Below are 18,328 nucleotides of genomic sequence, written 5' to 3'. Positions count from 1 at the left end.
TTTACACTAAATTATTGAAGCCTTCGCGGACCATTGATTAGAAATAAATTTCTGTACTCGGTAAATACCGCGTATTTTTTTCACTTCCTCTATGCTGGAGGCCTCTTCGCAGTGTAACGGTAAATTCAATCGTTTTGGTTACGGGGGTACCGTGATTTCAAAATGTACCCACACAAAACCGTTTAAATTTTGAAATCTTGTTTCCCCCGCATCTGTGGCGTAGCCGCGGGTGGCAGAGGGGACACGTCCCCCCTCCAAACAAATTAATTTCAGCAGAAAACTATTCAGCTATAAAACAAACTCATTCTACTCCGCCAATATGTTTTAGCGAAACAGCTCCCCAACGACCCATCAGTTGTGTAATTTTAAGTGCCAAAATAGCATACGCATATAATGTGATATTTTGTGAGAAAGTGTGATATATTATGCGAAACGTCAGTGAAGGTAAAACAAATACGTGAAATTTATCTTAAAAAGAAATTCATTAGAAAAATAATTGTTTTTGACTTTTGCAGATTGGAGGAACGTTTTAAATTTTCTAAAAGATGAACTGAAAAGTTTGCCAATATTTTATGCACTCATTAAAAATGCACAAGACATTTCACACAGAAGGTGCCTCGGGAATGCAGACATTTTAGGGAATTTGAGGTTTCGAAGAATGCATATCTTTTTTTCTTCTCATACTTTTTTCTTCTCAAGCGCTCATTAAGGTAATTTTTAAAGGTATTTATTGGGTTAGGGTAACACCTGTAATTACCTTCTCATTATTCTATGAACATAGGTAAATAAATAAAATTTATACTTTTCATATTTATTATGATTAGTCAATTACTACAACGGCTGGAAACAGGCCGAATTCTAAAACAAAACATTTTATTTCTCTAAAAGGTGCAGAAACCTTCCAGCACAAGTTGAAAAAAAAACACTTTCAAATATTCAGTCTTGTATCAGGTAGAATAAAGTTCTAATGTATCATCTAATCATCACCCATCATCATCTAATGTACACACAAGATGATTCAGTGTGTAAGATTAGTCATGAATTCATCAGGTCTTCGAATCACAAGGCCTCATTGCCTATTTTCGATTCATGATATTGCAACAGTTTTACTTAAAAGATATTCTCGTTTGCCCCTCAATTGTTAACTCACTTGAGCGATTATCAATTTATCACTCGTCAAGTATGAAGGAGAGAATTTCTTTCATTTTATATCGAATTGGAACTAGGAACACTCGTTTATGTGTATGATTCCACACACGAATTGGGTTTATGACAGATTAGAGTTTTGAACTAAGAGATCAAAATTCAGGCTCATTAGCCAAAGATCTTTTTCTAAATATGTATTCATAGTCAGTTGAATTCCCAATTATTATATTCCGCGGAAATGTCTTGGTAAGAAACCATTGCACTTCAACACATTATCGATCGGTATAGTATAGTACCTTATACAAAATTTACTATTCATAGGATAATATCACAGTCAATCGCTCGTTGTGGGGGGATAAAAGTAAAAAAGTACCCAATGCAACAAGTTAATTCCTAACCGTTCATTTCTGGATGAAGTTCTACCGTTTAAAGCACTTTATATCTGAAGTAACTACCTAGGCACTCCCGGCAACTATTTTCACTCCTCTTAAAAGTACCTTCAAACATGCTACATGACTTGCTATGCTACGTGTTATATGGCATGTGATTTAAAATAACTTGGTCTCAAATAATACACGTGCCAATTAATCTTATTTTACTGGTTTATCTTGTTTGATCCACGTTTTTATCCTTGTAATAATGTATATTTTCATTCAAATTTCCTTTTCTTGATTTCTTGCTACTTGGAAAATGTAGCACTCGTGAAGATCAAGGTGTATGCGAGTTATTTACGTTCCACATGAGAGAGAGCGTGATTCAGGAACTGTAGACTGGAGGTTGGAAGATGACCCGATAACGGGGCCAGAATTTGGAAGATGCCAGCGATATTTTTTCATATGTGAACATTTTCCAAAAAATCTTCTCTTTTATAGAAAATCCTCTTCTTATTCATTTACATGTTTCATCGTTCTGTTTGAAGTTTTATCGAGATATTCCTCTAGATTTCTCTCGTTTAATTGTTTCATGGACACTATTTACAAGAAAAACAAAGATATATGCATACTTAACTTAGTATGGAATATATATTAAGTTTATGAAACCATTGACTTGCGAGCCCAGAGAGTACTACTGTAGCACAGAAACTCTCTGCGTCTCTTCTTCTATTAAGGGCTTTGGAATCATGGCATGGAATTCTTCATCATACCTTCAAAATGGGATAAAGGATCGATGATATGGCATAAGTTAGAGCATATTTCCATGAATTTTCATGATGAATTTGGAGACACTAACCTTGCTTGGAACCCCTCAACCTAAACTTCAACTAAATTACCATATAAACTTTTTTTATTTCCTTTCTTGCTCTTTCAAGTGAACTTTACTTATGCTGCAGGTGTAAATCTGGTCCTTAGCGAAGCCATTGCGTAAAAGGGTATCCTCTATTGAGCAACATATGTGGCAAAGTAAAATTTGCCTTGTCTTCTCTGTATGGTGCTGCTTTCTTACGTGCACAGTCATTTCGTTCAACCTCCGCGATTGTTTTTACTGATTCTCTAAACCGCATCTAGTTCACCGATCATGGCGTTGAGGGCGTGGAGGAAAACTTGTCCGATAGGGTCGAATTGATCGACCTCATACGTCTAAACCTAGACGCCACGTCGTAACTCCTCCTCTTCAGCTTTGCCAGATCGTCGCTAATCTTCCCGCTCACCTTCCGCTCGCACCCGACGAAGAAGAAGAACAGAGATGTGCCTTGTAAGGTCGCAGTGGAGCAGAAGACGTAGGCGATGTATTGATGCGCAGTCGCACTCCACTTGAAAACCTCCAGGAGGAGTCCAACCGCCCAGTTAAGTCCCAGAAGGACAAAGAGGAACACGGTGAACAGGAAGCGCCTAAGGTGAACCCGATCCTTAGCCCCGTGGTGGATTCTCATGCCGACCTTTTCCACGCAGAACATGTACCTCATAATGACCACGAACACGACGGCGTTGACTGCAATTGCCAGCGCAACTGGAGTGAGTACCGTAGCGTAAAATACTATGCCTTGGGGGTAGCACATGGCCGTACAGGGCCGGACTGGATACGAATCGACCGCTCCCGTGGACAGATTGAACACGACGGGAATCAGAGGCATACCCCAACCGAATGCGGCTGACTTCATGACCAAATGGGTTCCGGCCCGGCTTCGCGAGTCCAGCACGCTTCTAGGGCTCAGTCTGAGAGCTTGCAGGATCGCCACGACCAACGTCCAGGAGAAGGCTGCAAGCAGGGAGTAATGAAGGATAGCTCCCATGGCCACGCAGACGGCTGTGGGGAAACCTGGCAGCACTGGTGACGGTAGAGTCGCCACGATGACGTAAGCGGCCATGAGGAGTGCCAGGGATGCCGATAGGTGGAGTTGGAGTTTCCTCCCCGCGCCACTGCGCCAGCTGGGGTATAGGGTTGCCACTAGAAATATTCCCGCCAGGAAGAAAAGGGAGACGCAGCATGATATCAGGGAGAGCAACTCGAGCGAATCGTCCAGATCGTAGATTTTTCTAGGACATTTGTGCTTGTCTTCAATTTCGGACCAAGTCGTGTGATTGAGTTGGGTCTCGACGACTTCCCACTTGAGTCCATAGTCGTCGTACCAGTCTTCCTCCGTCTGATAACCTTTGGGTTGCTCGACCTCGTCCACTACGTACGGGCCAGTCGAGATGATCATCGCGAAGTGTGTGAGATGCGTGCATAGGCAACCGCGCATTTTGTCCGGCAGCTCCGACTGTGGGAAAGGAGCGCAGCCTCCAGCACTCCATGCTCGTTCCTCCTTGTCCCAAAACGAGCAGTTCGCCTCGGTCCCGTTCTCTGGAACACAGGAATAAGGGAAAATAGGATTGAAGGAAATATATATGTTCAGTAAATAGGCAGTATAACATAGTGTGCCTAACTTTGTCTTTTTTTCTGACAGTGGGGATTTTTGATATTTTTTCTGGTCCCATATGCTTGTTGTGATTACCGACGAATACGTTAATTTCTCCAAAATATCTGGGTCCTGTGGAAATCGGCTGATGGGACTAATTGATTAATCCCCCACTCACCCAGTGTGAAGAGGACTAGGACCGTCATCGTTTCATGCGTCGGCGTTTCCTCTTCATCCACAAGCGAGAATCCAATCACGGGTCCGACCGTCTGATCTTCCTTGGCCCTGGACACGAACAACGCGTCGTTCTCAAATATGGTGGAGGCCACTCCATGCCTGCCTGAGGGGCACTCCATGAATACGACCGCTGCGGCCGGGGACATCTTCACGACCTGCAACGTAAAAATCCAGTAAAAGTTATCGGAGCCCGTGAAACCATGACATTAAAACGATGCATAACTACAGTGTTGTACTGGGCGAAGAAAAATCATGTCACGAACTTTGGACCCTGGATAGTTGATGCCAGTAGGAACCAGAATTACTATGATATTTAGGTCGTAAACGCACCATTTTTAAACAGGCAAAGCGTTCGAAGTCACGAGTTGTCTAGAACATCCGGCAACAGGACAAACTCGCGGCCAATCGGAGAGCTTGGCGCAAAGTTTCTGTAGTTTAAAAATGGTGCGTCTTCAACGTTAACATCATCAGTAATTTTGGTTCCTACCGGCATCAGCTATAACAACGTTAACATTTCGTGAAATAATTTTTCTCCACCCAATTTACATCAATATATTCATTTATATTAAATAATTATATATAAGTAAATTTATCGGAAGGCAACCCCACCATAAGTGAGCTCTTCTATTCTATTACAGCTGATGCCTTGTGTTTGCAATGAATTATGTGTTAATCTCATTAATTAACATTATTCATAGCATAAAATTAACATTAGATATAGTGGAACGCGAATTTGGCATATTTTGTATCAAACTTTTAACCCTTTCTAACCCAGAGCTGTTTCTGGAAGAAATCAAATTTCAAGATTTTTCATTTTGAAAACTTGAAAATTATACTCTCAATGATAATTATCCTGGCAGCTAAATATTTCGCCATTAAAATGTACACTACAAAATAATATTTAGTTTAGATATCTCCTAAATAGAGCCGAAATGTTATACTTAGAAGCAACATTGGGTTTTAAAGGGTTTAATATGCATAAAACCGGACGATTGGGTTGTACAAAATGGACGGCCGAGCGACCACGTGATCATAAGAAATCAGGACATATGTGGTGAAATTCGGATGCTTGGCTGCCCTGAACATTGCATACCTCTTCCACTGACGTTCCGCACGAGACGTGAATGAGTTGGGATCCGTCGGCCGAGGGGATGGCTGCGACGCCCAGGATACCCGAGCCGATGGGAGCTGTTGCCGCCGAGAAGTGCGGTCTGGAGACGTTGGTGGGCATGGTGCCCTCAGCGGCCTTGGACACCAGCACGTCGACGGCATCCAGTAGGTCCTCGGAGACGCCCGAGGCGTCGTCGGCCACCTGGATCACTTGCCTCTCCGAATCCAGGACGCGACTGACGACGTCGGTAAGGGCCGCAACGCGTTGAACCGGCGGAGTGACGTCGCTTTTGTTCCTCCTGATGCTCTCCACGAGATTTGTCAAAAAGCGGCTCACGAGGATTATCTGGAATGCGAAATTTTTTTTGGAACCATTTCGTGTTTTCTTTTCTAATATTATTTGAACTAAAATTTAAACGCTTTATCTGACAAGATATCACGATTAAATAAAACACCAGAGGATGAATCTTTGAGTGACGACCTGACGATGATTATCATAGTTTCCTCATTGGTTGGTATTATAATTTCGTAATAGTATATTATGATTGCCTTTTGGCTGAAAAATGGTACCGAAATGAAAATATGTGGAGCACTTCAGAAATATAAATACCAGAAATATTATGGAAAAAGTATTCCATAAAGTAAGAGAGTCTCTAAAATTTTATATTTTTCCGTTTTTCGTTCAGAAGCCATCAGTTTTCGGTGGCCTTGATGACTGAGAATCATTGAAATACAGATAATAGGTACGCAGTAGGGAAATTAGCAGGTCGATGTAATTTTTGTGAGATATCGACTTGAATGGTAATTTTAGCCTGAATTAACCCACTGTAGTTATGCATGCATACCCCTGGAGAGGCCTTCGGACATCCCAATCAAAAATCCTCTAAGTGCGAGGTGCCCCTGGGAATAAAACTGGCAACCCTAACATGAATTTTTAACATTCACAAGCCTGTAGTTTAGTCTGGGGTGAGCTTTACTGGGTGAATCACTGAGAGTGAGTTATACAAACTTTGGAATTTACGAAAAACCGAAGGGAGGGATATGATTAGGAAGTCTTACCTCACTGGATGCAAGAGGTGGACCCGATGCCACTTCACTTCGCAACTTCTCCATTGACCCTTCCTCGTGAGCCGAGCGAACGATATCCTGTATCACCTCCGTTCGCCCGTCTGGTTTTGGGCAAGGTTCCGTGGGCTCACTCCACGCCTCTCCCCAGTAAACGCCATGGAAGAAGTCACCCTTGCACTCCCTCTGGGGTCCCGGTACGCCGTCTGTCCCCACGCACGGATTCATGGGAACCGCCGAACGACCAGCACCAGTCCTCGGCCACGAGAACCTACCTTCCTCCAGAGGTTGACAGTAGCGCGTGCTCCTCACGTACTGCACGGTCACGTTTTTCTCCCAGACCACCGAGAGGGTGAGGTTCCTGACGGACTCCAGGACGAACCTGTCGTCGACTTCTACCTCTCCGTGTCGATACGTGATTCTGGCCACAACTTTCACCTCGCCTTTCGTCATCGACTTCGAAAGTAAATTCGCCGTTATGGTGTGATTCGATCTGTAGCTGAAATCTTCCAAGGTGTCGTAGATCTCGTTCAGGGAAGAAAGGGTTAGGCCGACCACGACGCTCGACGTGTTCTCGAACCTCAGGATCATGGTATTCGAGGTCAAGTTCATGGGAATGTAGGTGCACTGCAACAAGCCTTCAAACTCGTAGGACACCTTCACCTCGGTCCTGGTCTGTAAGCTGTCTTCAGCTAGTCCCGGAGGTCGCCATATTGAAGGGCGTGAAGGGGCGTAGAGCTTGACATCTTTCTGCTGTACCCATTCACCTCGACTGGTCATCTTCCAGGTGCCCTGAGCCACGCTGCATCGGACTGGGATGTTGTCTGGGCGGATCTCAGGAACGTTGTAGAGGTAGAGTAACGCACCTTGATCGCCTCTGGTGTGAACGAGCTGTATCCTGGGCTGTCTCAGTTCGGTGAATGGTGAAGTAGCGGAGCCTTTATGAATGAATAAAAGGTAAATCTGACTCAGTAACAAATTTTTGGGTAGTTCACGCATGATTCTGATGTGCTAATAATTTCGATTTTTGAAGTCCCCATCAATAAGGGACTTCGAAGATTAACTTCATGTCATTCCTTCCAAACTGTATGTTTATAGACCGTCGTTTTTGACAATTTCGTCGTCACCGAAGTACATTTTTTCTTAAGCCAATTTGATCATATAATCACCGTCGTTTATAGAATTTCAAAACATAGAAAAGTGAATTATATTATGCAATTGAGCCTTTCCAGAAATTTGAGTCTCAAATTAGAACACAAGAGGACTTACCAGTTTTATTTCTTCGAAGTCGTAATCTACTGGACTTAATGAAGTTATGACGAAATATTCTTTTACAATATGTTTACTGATAGTGCTTGCCTCATCAGGGGTTTATGTGAGAGGGTGTACGAAATATGATTTTTAAATACGTAGCAAAGTTAATTATCATAGCGAGCAGTCATTTCTATGATAAATGTTTCAGTTTCTCCCTTTTTTGCATAATGCCTTCAAGATGAGAAAAATATACTTCGAAAGTTTTATAAGGCTCCATATCCTATGGCGATGTCAATCCAATTAAAACTCATGTTAGAATAAAAGTTTTCATGAGATCATTTTGACCTAGGGCAGTTGTCTATATAGAGGCCAGGGATGCCGCTAGCTCTACGAACATGAGACGACCCTAAGTACCCTTTTGGCACCAGAGACCATTTGTGTTTTTTGCATGATATACCTATCAGATTATGCATAAACTCGACTCAGATTTTTCAATTATTTACTCGGAAAAAGTGAGAGATGAGGCACTTGAATTAGTAATAATATAATGCATACAAAATCATAATTATTTTTTCCCGCAATCCCAGTTTTCTATCCCAAGTCTAAAACAAAACATCCGGAATGGATTTATTAAATCTTTAACATGTATTGATTGTCTTGGTAAAAACAACCGCTGCCCAACGTGGTTATTCACTGGAAAAGAATCCTTTAACCAGACATCTGAATCATGCAAATTTTAATGGGTACAAAGGAAAAATTAAAAATTGATCCAGAAATTCGCTTTATGTGCGTGGTTCAATTTAGGATAAAATCATAACATTTTAAAGTATTTTTCAGAGCATTCTCGTAATTTATGTAAATCAATTTCATTTACAATGACCGGTACTGGTCAAATGCTCAAATTTTATCACCATCCAGATCTTAGCGCTTCTTTAGAAAATTGCATAATGTTTTCTTTTGGCTTGACACCGTTAGAGGGGCTGGATGTCACAGACCTGTCAAAAAAAGGGAGTGGGTGGAGTCAGTCACCATCGATGTCAAGGCCAAGATCACCAGCACACTTCCCGGTGCTGGGAAGCGTGCGATTCGTTGTGACCTCAATCCCATCCTTTATTCCTCGTTCAAGAAATATTCCGTTCAGGCGATGCCCGATAGAAAGCTGGAAAGGAAGGTGTAGAGTTATGTAACATAGTCGACGCAGTGTAATCTATGGCATTTAAAAGTAAAGGTTTCGAATTCAGTTCGAGTTTAAATCTATGGGGTTTTCCATTTTTATGAGACAGAAAATTACACTGACATGCGGGCTTCTAGTACATGTACTTAGGTTATGTTGTATTGGGGCAAAATTGTAATTCTCGCGCGAAGTTTTTATTGTAAAACATTTTCTGAAAAAATTAAAGAACCGGTGATTAATAACAAACCCGGTATTTAAATACTGGGTGATTTCATTTTTTCGAGAAAACGAATAACAGTATAGTTTTAAAAACACTGGAGAGCTGTCATCCCACAGTATAACTGTATTCATTCTGACTGTAGTCAGGAAATCCAAGAGCTTAGCGCAAGAGAAAATCTTAGCGCTCTGTTTTGAGGCTTAGACAAATCTACTGTGGCCTCGTGTTAATTACTTACCCTCTCTTTTGTGACCCCTAGATCAATTTGAATATTTTTACATTAGAGAAAATCCTGTGGAAGAAACTGAAGGGAATTCGGGAATCATTCGGTAGTAATGAATGATCAACCGAAATAGCCGTGTCGTGATATTATGATTATTTGCGTGTGCGATATATTTTCGACGCGTTGATGTGAGAACATCAAGTATTCAGATCTATGAGGTTTTCCATCTTTCATGCGATATTTAATAACACTGCCATGCATACTAAAACTATGTCTACTTAGGTTATGTTGTATTGGGATACTGTAATACATAACGGTAATTCTTGCGCAAGTATTTTCTATCAATCTGATATTCTGATCGTGACCATGTTCATGCGGAGGCTATAAAGGTCTCAAACCTATGGTCCCAGAGAAAAAGTAAAATTTTTAGAATAATTTAGAAAAATATAAAGAATTTTGGCTCTGACTCCCAGCCGTTTACATGTAAAAATGAAATGCTGTAAAAAAGTTCCACCGTTCCATTAATTAACGTCCTTTGATTGCTAGGTGAAAAACCAATTCCCATACTTATCTGTTCGGCGAAATATCTCTCTTAATTTATCGTTTCCGTCGGATCTGGTGATAATGTGAGGTTCTAATATATTGCTGGTGCACTAAGAACTGGTACAGTTTAAATTGAATCTGCCACAAAACTAATTGCGGATTCATGTGTTTCAGTAAAGAGGAACGCTTGTCGTCTGTAAATTCCGCGTACGACGTGGTATTTTTCATCGATTCATATGCAGCTACACTCTCTTTTTAGCAGAGCGAAATGCAACATAAGCCCTTAAAATTTTATTTTCATGTGTTGATCTCAAGATTTAAAAAACTTTAAAATGTTTCATCCGCAAGTTGATTTCCAAAATGTTTCCGGATAATGTGAGCCACTGAGACCTCCGATCAACAGAGGGCACTTGAAATATGGAATTTCTTTAACTAGATTCACAAGTAAACCTGATTTATAAAAACAGGATTATTACTAAAAATAATAATTACTTGCATAACGAGCACAAAACGTGTCATGTGGTACGCGGTGGAAACATTTCGATGGTCTGGGAATGAAACATGTTGCGCAGTACTTCACGCTTAATTACACACCAACTCACAATTTGGTTTCCCGATCAAAAGGTAAATGATAACCCAATACATTTTTCTACCACAATGAAGGAGATAAAATGTTGGAGACGCCAGGTATCGATCCTGGTACCTCTCGCATGCTAAGCGAGCGCTCTACCATGTGAGCTACGTCCCCTTTATGCATGAAGTTGATTACTTTAGAGGATGATTCTTTATTCTCTAGAAGGTGTAATTTCACAGGCATTCAAACTCGATTCCTTTTCTTAGATATGATTTGATGATTAACTTTGGCTGAAAGAAATTATATTTATCTTTGCCTGTATTTTTAGAGCAACATATTCTGACAATGTCGACAAATGAATAAAAAGTAAAAAAATATTGAAATACATGAAATCAAATAATTGTGATCTCCAGAATAACCTTAATGGCAATAACTAATCAATTGTGAAATGATAAATATTTATTTCTTTTCATAAATTCAATAACGCTTACATTTTCTTACCCGAACGCCACCGACCACCACTTTTGAGGCAATGGGAACTCTCGCCAGGCGTGCACGAGCTAAAAAAATGGACCTTTAGAAGACTCGCCAGCCATTCCGGAGATGGGATGCAATACCCAGGTGATGATGTTATGTTTTTTAGCCGAAGAGTGAGTGTGTATGCAAGACAAGGAGCCACACCTTATCTAGACGAGTTACATACGCTATTTTCCGCATTGCCTCGAACGACTCGCACAATACTTTTTGTGAATTTTTTTATATTCCTTCCCTGCTCTCTGATATCCCTGGACTTCCGTTGAGTTCTAGGACAAGTATGAGTCATCAGGCATCTCCGTCGTCAGTGAAATATGACAGAAGAAATGAGAACGCAATAGTTTGACCGTCGAGAAGGGAAAGGAGTGAGAAGTAGGAGAGGGAAAACTAGGGTTTAGGAGAACTATTGCAATAATCTATCATAATAAACTATTGTAATAATGCATTGAATGCATATGTTTGCTTGAATTTGATAAAAAAATACGCCCTCAAAATTTTGAGGTAATGGCGTAATATTTTCTCGAGTACTATATCGCGAAAAAAGACCGGTCGAGCAAGGGCGTACCCAGGATCATAACAAGGGGGGGGGCAAGCCATGGTCTAGGGGAGGGGGGCAAACCAAGTTGTGACATTAGTTTATGAGATTATTCCATTGAAAAAATAGTTTTATTTTAGTTACATATCTTACACTAATATGTATCATTTTTCGTGAGTTTAAATAAAATTTGTTGAATGCTTTCGTTTCAATTCAGTACTGATTTTGCATAAAGACTTTTGCGATTTTTGCTTCTGGGGGGGGGGGGGCAGCTGCCCCCCTGCCCCTCGCTGGGTACGCCCAGGCGGTTGAGTAGGAATGACGCGCATTATCAATAACATATATCATAGTAAGAATTGTCAGTTTCTACATTCGGCCTTTCGTCAACATTTGTTTGAGCTGTTTCAGAACTAAAGAAATCAAATCCATGCCGTGGTTTGATACCTCAGCGGATTTTATTCCACAGAATTCATTTTAAGAGTGGGGAATAGAACTTAATCTGAGCAAATGCACGGCGGTACATTTCTGGTTTAGGTCATCCAACTATCCTAATGTATATGTGTTGTGGATGAGGTCAACATAAAGACAACAGATGGAGTGAAATATGTTGAAGTTATGATAACTTCGAAACTATCGTGGGGAACGCATAGAATAAATACTTGTGGCCAAGCCCTGCGAAGAAGTCAGGAGTAGTCAAGGGTTTTGTAGGAAGATTTTTGGATGAAAAAGTAAAAGAGAGGAGCTATTTCGCACTCGTCCGGCCACACCTTCAATATGCAGCAAGCACTTAATCAGCTTAATCACTTAATCAGAAGCAACAGCGAAGGCATACTTAATTATTAATAATATAGAAAGGAAAGCTACGTGATTCCTCAAATGCTGCTACGGGCGTACAGAAAACTTTACACAGATGTCAAACGAATAAGGCTGAAAGTCTCTAGACTCGGAGACTACGCTTTAGGCTTACAATTAGATTGCTTGTGCAATTGGGAATAGATATTTTTCAGAGCGACACGGAGAGAATCGTATTAGAGTTCTAGGTCAGAGAAAAACGATAATTTAAGATAGATATTTTTCCGAACGGATAGATGTGGGAATTCATGTTTCCCAGGAACAATGTAGGACTTAATAAATGCTAGGGTGAAACTTCGTTTGAGAATTTATTTTTTATTTGTAAACGGCCGTTGTCCTAACAACCTCCGCCTATCACCTACAGAGGCGGGGGAGTATGCAGATGTAAATGATTGATCTGGGGATATTCTGATTTTGCCGGGAAGACCCTTCGCCACAGCGTCTAGCTAATTAATACTGCGAAGCCGCTCGCGGGTCCAAGTTCTTCCCGGGAAAGGACGGGACCGCACCCCGCGAGAGAAGTAATCGCCCCACGCGGGAAGATTTCGCGGACGGCGGTTAGGTGGAAGTCGCGGTCAAATTCCTCGTGGTTCCTCGGATGCGTGCGCAAAGACGCTTCCGTCAGTCTGCGCAAAACACGCCGCTGTCATCATGTCTCGCGGTTTTTCACGCTCGCTAATTACCAGGAACCAGGGACAACACAAGGTTTCGCAGTGTGCGTGACTGCGAATGACGCCAGGTGAAGAGCCAGTTTTTCATGACTAATGTTCAACTGACATCTTAAGCCTGAATCTCACCATCATTTTTCCGTCCCTAAGAATGATAGCTGTAGGAATATGTTTACAAGGACCGAAAGAGTGATCGCTCGATCTATCATTTTCTGAATCACACGGTCATTCCCACTGTCCTGTTTTCCATCGCATACACCGTCACTTTCCGTAATTACAACTGTCGTTCAATTAAATGCCAAACCTGGCGTTTCAATCGCTGTTAACGGTCGCGCGTCCTGATTGGCTGAAAGACTGTACTAGGGTGATGGAAAAAGGGATAGGGATTCCATCCCTGGAACCATCGCGGAAGCATACAGCGTGAAACAGTCATTTGTCCGCCATCAATGAAGCAATCGCTTTGAAGGGACGAAAAAAATTATCGTGTGATTCAGGCTTTAGGAGGCGACTACTCAAATCATAACAAAACCTTAATTCTATCTTTTAGTCCTTCCCGTTATTATATTGAGTTTGGGATTTGGGTTTCTATGGTGGCTCTAGTGTTCGATTATCACCCCGTGAGCCCGGTTTCAAATCCTCTCGATGGATATTTTTCAGCGATTGCCCGAACCCTACTTCACTGCTTTGTGGACGGAACTTCGACTACAATACTTTGCCCGTCGAATGGGACGTTAAGCAGTGGTCCCCATGCCGTCTTTCGTTAAGAGCAGGCTAATAAATGCGCCAGGTTTCTCTCCACCTATCCTTCCCTCATGGCGCAAATAACCTCAGCAGTCGATCGCCTCCTCCTAATGCCACACCGATATTGGTGTTTTCACATGCGGGATACATTTAATTCAACAAATGCATTTCTATATTATTACTATGCAATAGCTTGAGCAGACTGTGGTTTTCACACAACTGACGAATTCCGACTTCAGTTACCGCGATGACTTATGCGTTACTAAGGATATAATGCGCTCACATTTTATTTTTTCAATGAATCAAATATACCAAGAAAATTTGGATTGTCTTTGACTCGACGACGTAAGTATTTTTAGATACAGCCAATATATTTTCTATGCATAGAAAAACAGATTTTTAGAGGATTCTACACTCTCACTCGACCAGTCTTCATTCCCGACATAATAACTGTTTGAAACTTAACTCACATAATACAATTTCTGGGTGCATAGAGTTTACCCTCAACAATAATTACTTATATATTACAAATGAAAATTATTCCATAGTAACTTAAGTTAAATCAATATGTTGTATAATTTTTATATTCTATATCCAGGTGAGCACCGGCACGGGTGTTCTCGGTACTCCTTGAAAATTTCATCGCAATGGCTTAATTTTTTAAAGAAGTGTAAACCAGGAAAATTGGCGAAATATGGGAGGGCGGTGGAGAGTGAGAATAATTTTATGGAAATCGTTGTTAATTTTTTATAAATGCTCGCGAAGGATTTCGGTGAAGTATTTGAGAAACGCAGATGGATCAAATAAAGGACTACATTATAGATAGTGGAATTCCTTCCGCAAAAGTTACATATTGTTAAGTTTTTAATATTCATTTAAATATCCCGCCTAGGTAGGTTGCCCATATCCAATGCGTGGGTTATTATTTAATTTCCCCGTGATAAAGGCTTTAAATGCCCTCTATTCGGGGCGGTTAAGTTGATTTTTAAAAATAAAATAAAAAGTAAGTTGCTAAAAATTTGCTTCGGGGGTGGTATGGTACTATCGTGATTTCCTATGCTGATATTTCCGCACGCATCAGAAAACCAGTTGGCTACATATTCCGTTTGCACATAGCTGAAAATTACATTCATCGTCTGTTATTGGGAGGAAATTATGAAATGTCACGGTATCGAAAAATTGAGTATAAGCGGACAGATGCCTATGGTCTAGTGGTCTCCTTAGTACATGCCTCGCGGGTAGTCGCCACAAGGGAAACAATGTCGGTGGGGCCTAAACCCCCAAAGCTCTACCCCTGGCTTCGTGCCTGCGTGGGATAATAGTTCCGACCAGATTAATTCTAAAAACGAAATATATCCAGAAAACGGACTTATCGCATAAGCAAAATATCCACCAATAATGCCAGAAGACTATGTACAAGTATTTGTAGTATTTGCTCATTATGTTCGCCTTTTTGTGAAATGGGGATGAATAATGATTACTATGTAATTCAAGGAGAATATTACATATTTCTATCCTTTTTTAATTATTCCTTGAGTAACTTGATGAGTCATGCTTTTGAGACGAGCATTCATTGGCAAAGAAAAGAAAAAGTACTGGGAAGGAAGTGTAAGGAAATGTAAGTACTTACTAAAAAAAGTTTTACTCATGAGTTAGTTAGAAATTATTACCTTACATTCCTATTATTCATATTTCCCAAGTGTGTATCTTGACTTATGAACTAATGAATGAGAATGAATTTTTCAAAAAATTATGATTCTCTACGTAGACTATATCCTAAAACAAACCGCCAACGTGTAGGTAGCAATTGGACAAGTGAACATGTTAGACTTGCATAAAATAAGCTGGTAATGAACGAATTTTCTTTTTCGCAGTTTGTATAAAAATTTTATTTCGATCTCTTCAATACTGTGGTGAACTCTCAATTCTGATGGCTACGGCATAAATTATTCGCACTTCCGCATTTTCTTTTGATAGAGTTTCCACCCAATCATGCAGGCATGACTTTCAATTTTATGGGTAGCGCGGGAGATAGTCCCCGAAGAAAAATAATTCTACGGCAGTATCAATAACAAAATCACACGTACGGTTTTCGCTAGTATTGGACGGCTTGAAAAGTCACTAAAAGTCACTGTAGTGTAAAATCACTAAAATTTTTATCGTACCACTTTTTACTGCCCTCTTCTCTGGTAAATGTTGCGTATGATGGGTTAGCATTTTTGTTTAATCCACGGAAAATGTTTGAAACTTTGAAATTTTACTGACGAGCGTATCCGAGAGTTTCTTTAGCTTTGAAATTATAAAAATTGCAACACAAATGCCATTTTCCCGCATGCATGAATTAATTTGGAGCAATAATGTATCTGCCAGATGAAGCACTTTACTTAAGAAGAGTGGATATTAGAGGTTGCTTTTGACAAGCGAAAATTAATCTTCTGTAGAATCAATTATGATGACGGTTTGCAAACCACTTAAGTTTTCAGAAACAGAGCAAGGAAGGTATGACTTACTTGTCCGCCAACTATAAATTGTTTACTCGAAGATCACTTTTTATCTTGACAACAGCGATGAAAATTAAACGTCTTAGTTTCCAGAGAGATGTCGCTTGTCCTTAAGGAGCTGACAGGTGAACAGAGTGCCCCGTGATGGTTTGGGATTGGCTCTTTTTCTTTTGATGGCTTGTAGGTCACGTCACACTATCACGTTATTCCAGACGTAGTCACGTAGCGATGGTGACTACATTTTTGCATGCTGTTAATCGTTTAGAAAAGAACTTGCGAGGTTTCCGCGGGCGCTAAATTGTTGCACGAAACAAAATACTATACTTTAGGGTATCACTTGTTCACATTTCGTTTTTATGCACTCTTTAGATTTTTCAGATCAGCGAGAAGGCCTTACGGACTCCAAGAGATTTCTCTCGACACATACGAAAGCGTTTGCTTCTGGCGGAGCCGGACTCTTAACAGACGATCTGCCTACGAGTCCAAACAACAGCTTGGAGCAAAAAAAAATGCACATACGAGGGGAGATCTGCGGATGTTACACGCCACCACGTGACCGCGTCTTTCCGTGGAAGAAGGGGAAAGCATACTGAAAAAAATAAGATTTTTGTTTCCATTTTCTTCGCTCTCAGTGTAAGCTAAGAGGGTTTTGAGACGAAAAGTGTTTACGCGAAGGAGGATAAATCAACGTTTCTCAGAAAATAGGTTTGCTGATCCGGGAATGATTTCGCCAAAAGATGCCACTTGTGTGTTGTAAGTCGTTGAAGTGAGTGTCTTGTGGGTGTGTACTTTTATCGAAAAATTTGTGGGATAGTACTTTTGACCAAGCGGGCTCGCATTTTTTCCTTATCCTCAGAGTCCCTAAAATCATTGCGGATTCAGCCGCGAAATCCAATTTAAGAAATAATGGTGATAAAGGCAGTGGTGGAAATTTCATTGATTGGAATAGAAATCCAAAAAATAATGTTTTAAAATTAGCCTCAACTGCTTCGTCCAGCGTGCTCGAGGGTAAACAAGGGCGTGAAGATATTTATTAAATAACATTCATGCTAATAACGTTTTTCCTAAGACTTCATTTTTATTTCAACAGCTCCTTCTTCTTTCAAAGTTTCCTATTGATTCCAACGCGACGGAATTTGATATCTCGAGTTTATTTTATTTTCTCTATCAACTTAATAGTTGGAGGAACACAAATATTGAGAACTATAAAAAAAGCAAACAACAATTTCCGCGCACGTACGATATTATTTTGATCAATATGAAATTTATCTGATTGCGAAAAATTTACTCTGTTCTCGTGAAACAGCTGCGGCATTTTTTTAATGAGATATTTTCGATTTTTTTTGTCCCTCTCTGCATGTTAAAATCATCCACCACTGTTTACGAACACAAAAAGACATGACAGAGATGTTCCCTCTCTATTTTCTGCTCTGATTAGGAAAATACTTCATGTGCTTCGCAGATTAGAGCAGAAGTAAAATAGAAAGTAAGAGTTTATCACTCAAAAGCGAATAATTACATCAGCAATAAAAAGTCACATAAGTCGAAAACCTGGGTGCCGCGTAATAATCACTGTTAGATATTTAATCATTTTGGGTCTACTGACTCGATGGTCAGGTAAACAAAAAGTTCTCTGAGATTACTATTTCTAATGTATGTTATCACTCAGAAAAAAGTAATGTCTTTCAATAGGATCTGGTTACATGCAACTACGCTCTTTTTAAAATTAATCATACTCTACCTTTCGCCGAATATATAATTTAACACGATCGTCCAATTAACGATTGGACTGGTTAATGGCTGGGACTAGTTGGAATGGTAATAATTGTCATATATTTTTATATTAAGTCACTAGCGTATTTCCGCTGAAAAAAATTAATGAGACACCTACGCAGTTCTAACAAACTATTATATAGACTTTTAGGATGCAACAAAGGGGCGATAAATGGAATAACTTTACTAAAGATAGAGGCATGACTTGTTTAATTGTAGAATAGGGTTTCCTTCATCAAATAAAACGAAAGGCATTGATTGCGATTCGTTACCCACCATTAGTGTATTCATAATTTACAAATTATTTGGTTTTAAAATACCGGTTTAGACGAATGGCAATGGTCA

At 40.3% G+C, this 18,328-nt stretch overlaps 1 protein-coding gene and 1 non-coding gene across 2 annotated transcripts; both read right to left on the bottom strand.

Moving 5' to 3' along the window:
* Positions 1-795: 795 nt before the first annotated feature.
* On the bottom strand, positions 796-16,679 carry LOC124155487 (adhesion G protein-coupled receptor L4-like). Its single transcript, XM_046529330.1, has 6 exons — positions 16,220-16,679; positions 8,644-8,807; positions 6,389-7,332; positions 5,313-5,675; positions 4,161-4,374; positions 796-3,927 (listed from the first exon to the last, which is right to left on the bottom strand). Exons 2-6 carry the CDS (start codon positions 8,753-8,755, stop codon positions 2,660-2,662), a joined length of 2,901 nt encoding a protein of 966 aa, XP_046385286.1. The 5' UTR covers positions 8,756-8,807; positions 16,220-16,679; the 3' UTR covers positions 796-2,659.
* Positions 10,481-10,553, bottom strand: Trnaa-agc. Its single transcript has one exon. It is a non-coding gene; the product is annotated as a tRNA-Ala (tRNA).
* Positions 16,680-18,328: the final 1,649 nt, after the last annotated feature.

Source organism: Ischnura elegans, chromosome 3, assembly GCF_921293095.1.
Source record: "Ischnura elegans chromosome 3, ioIscEleg1.1, whole genome shotgun sequence".
NCBI classification, from domain to species: domain Eukaryota; kingdom Metazoa; phylum Arthropoda; class Insecta; order Odonata; family Coenagrionidae; genus Ischnura; species Ischnura elegans.
The sequence above is the reverse complement of the archived record's forward strand: the minus strand, read 5'-3'. Positions and strand labels throughout refer to the sequence as shown.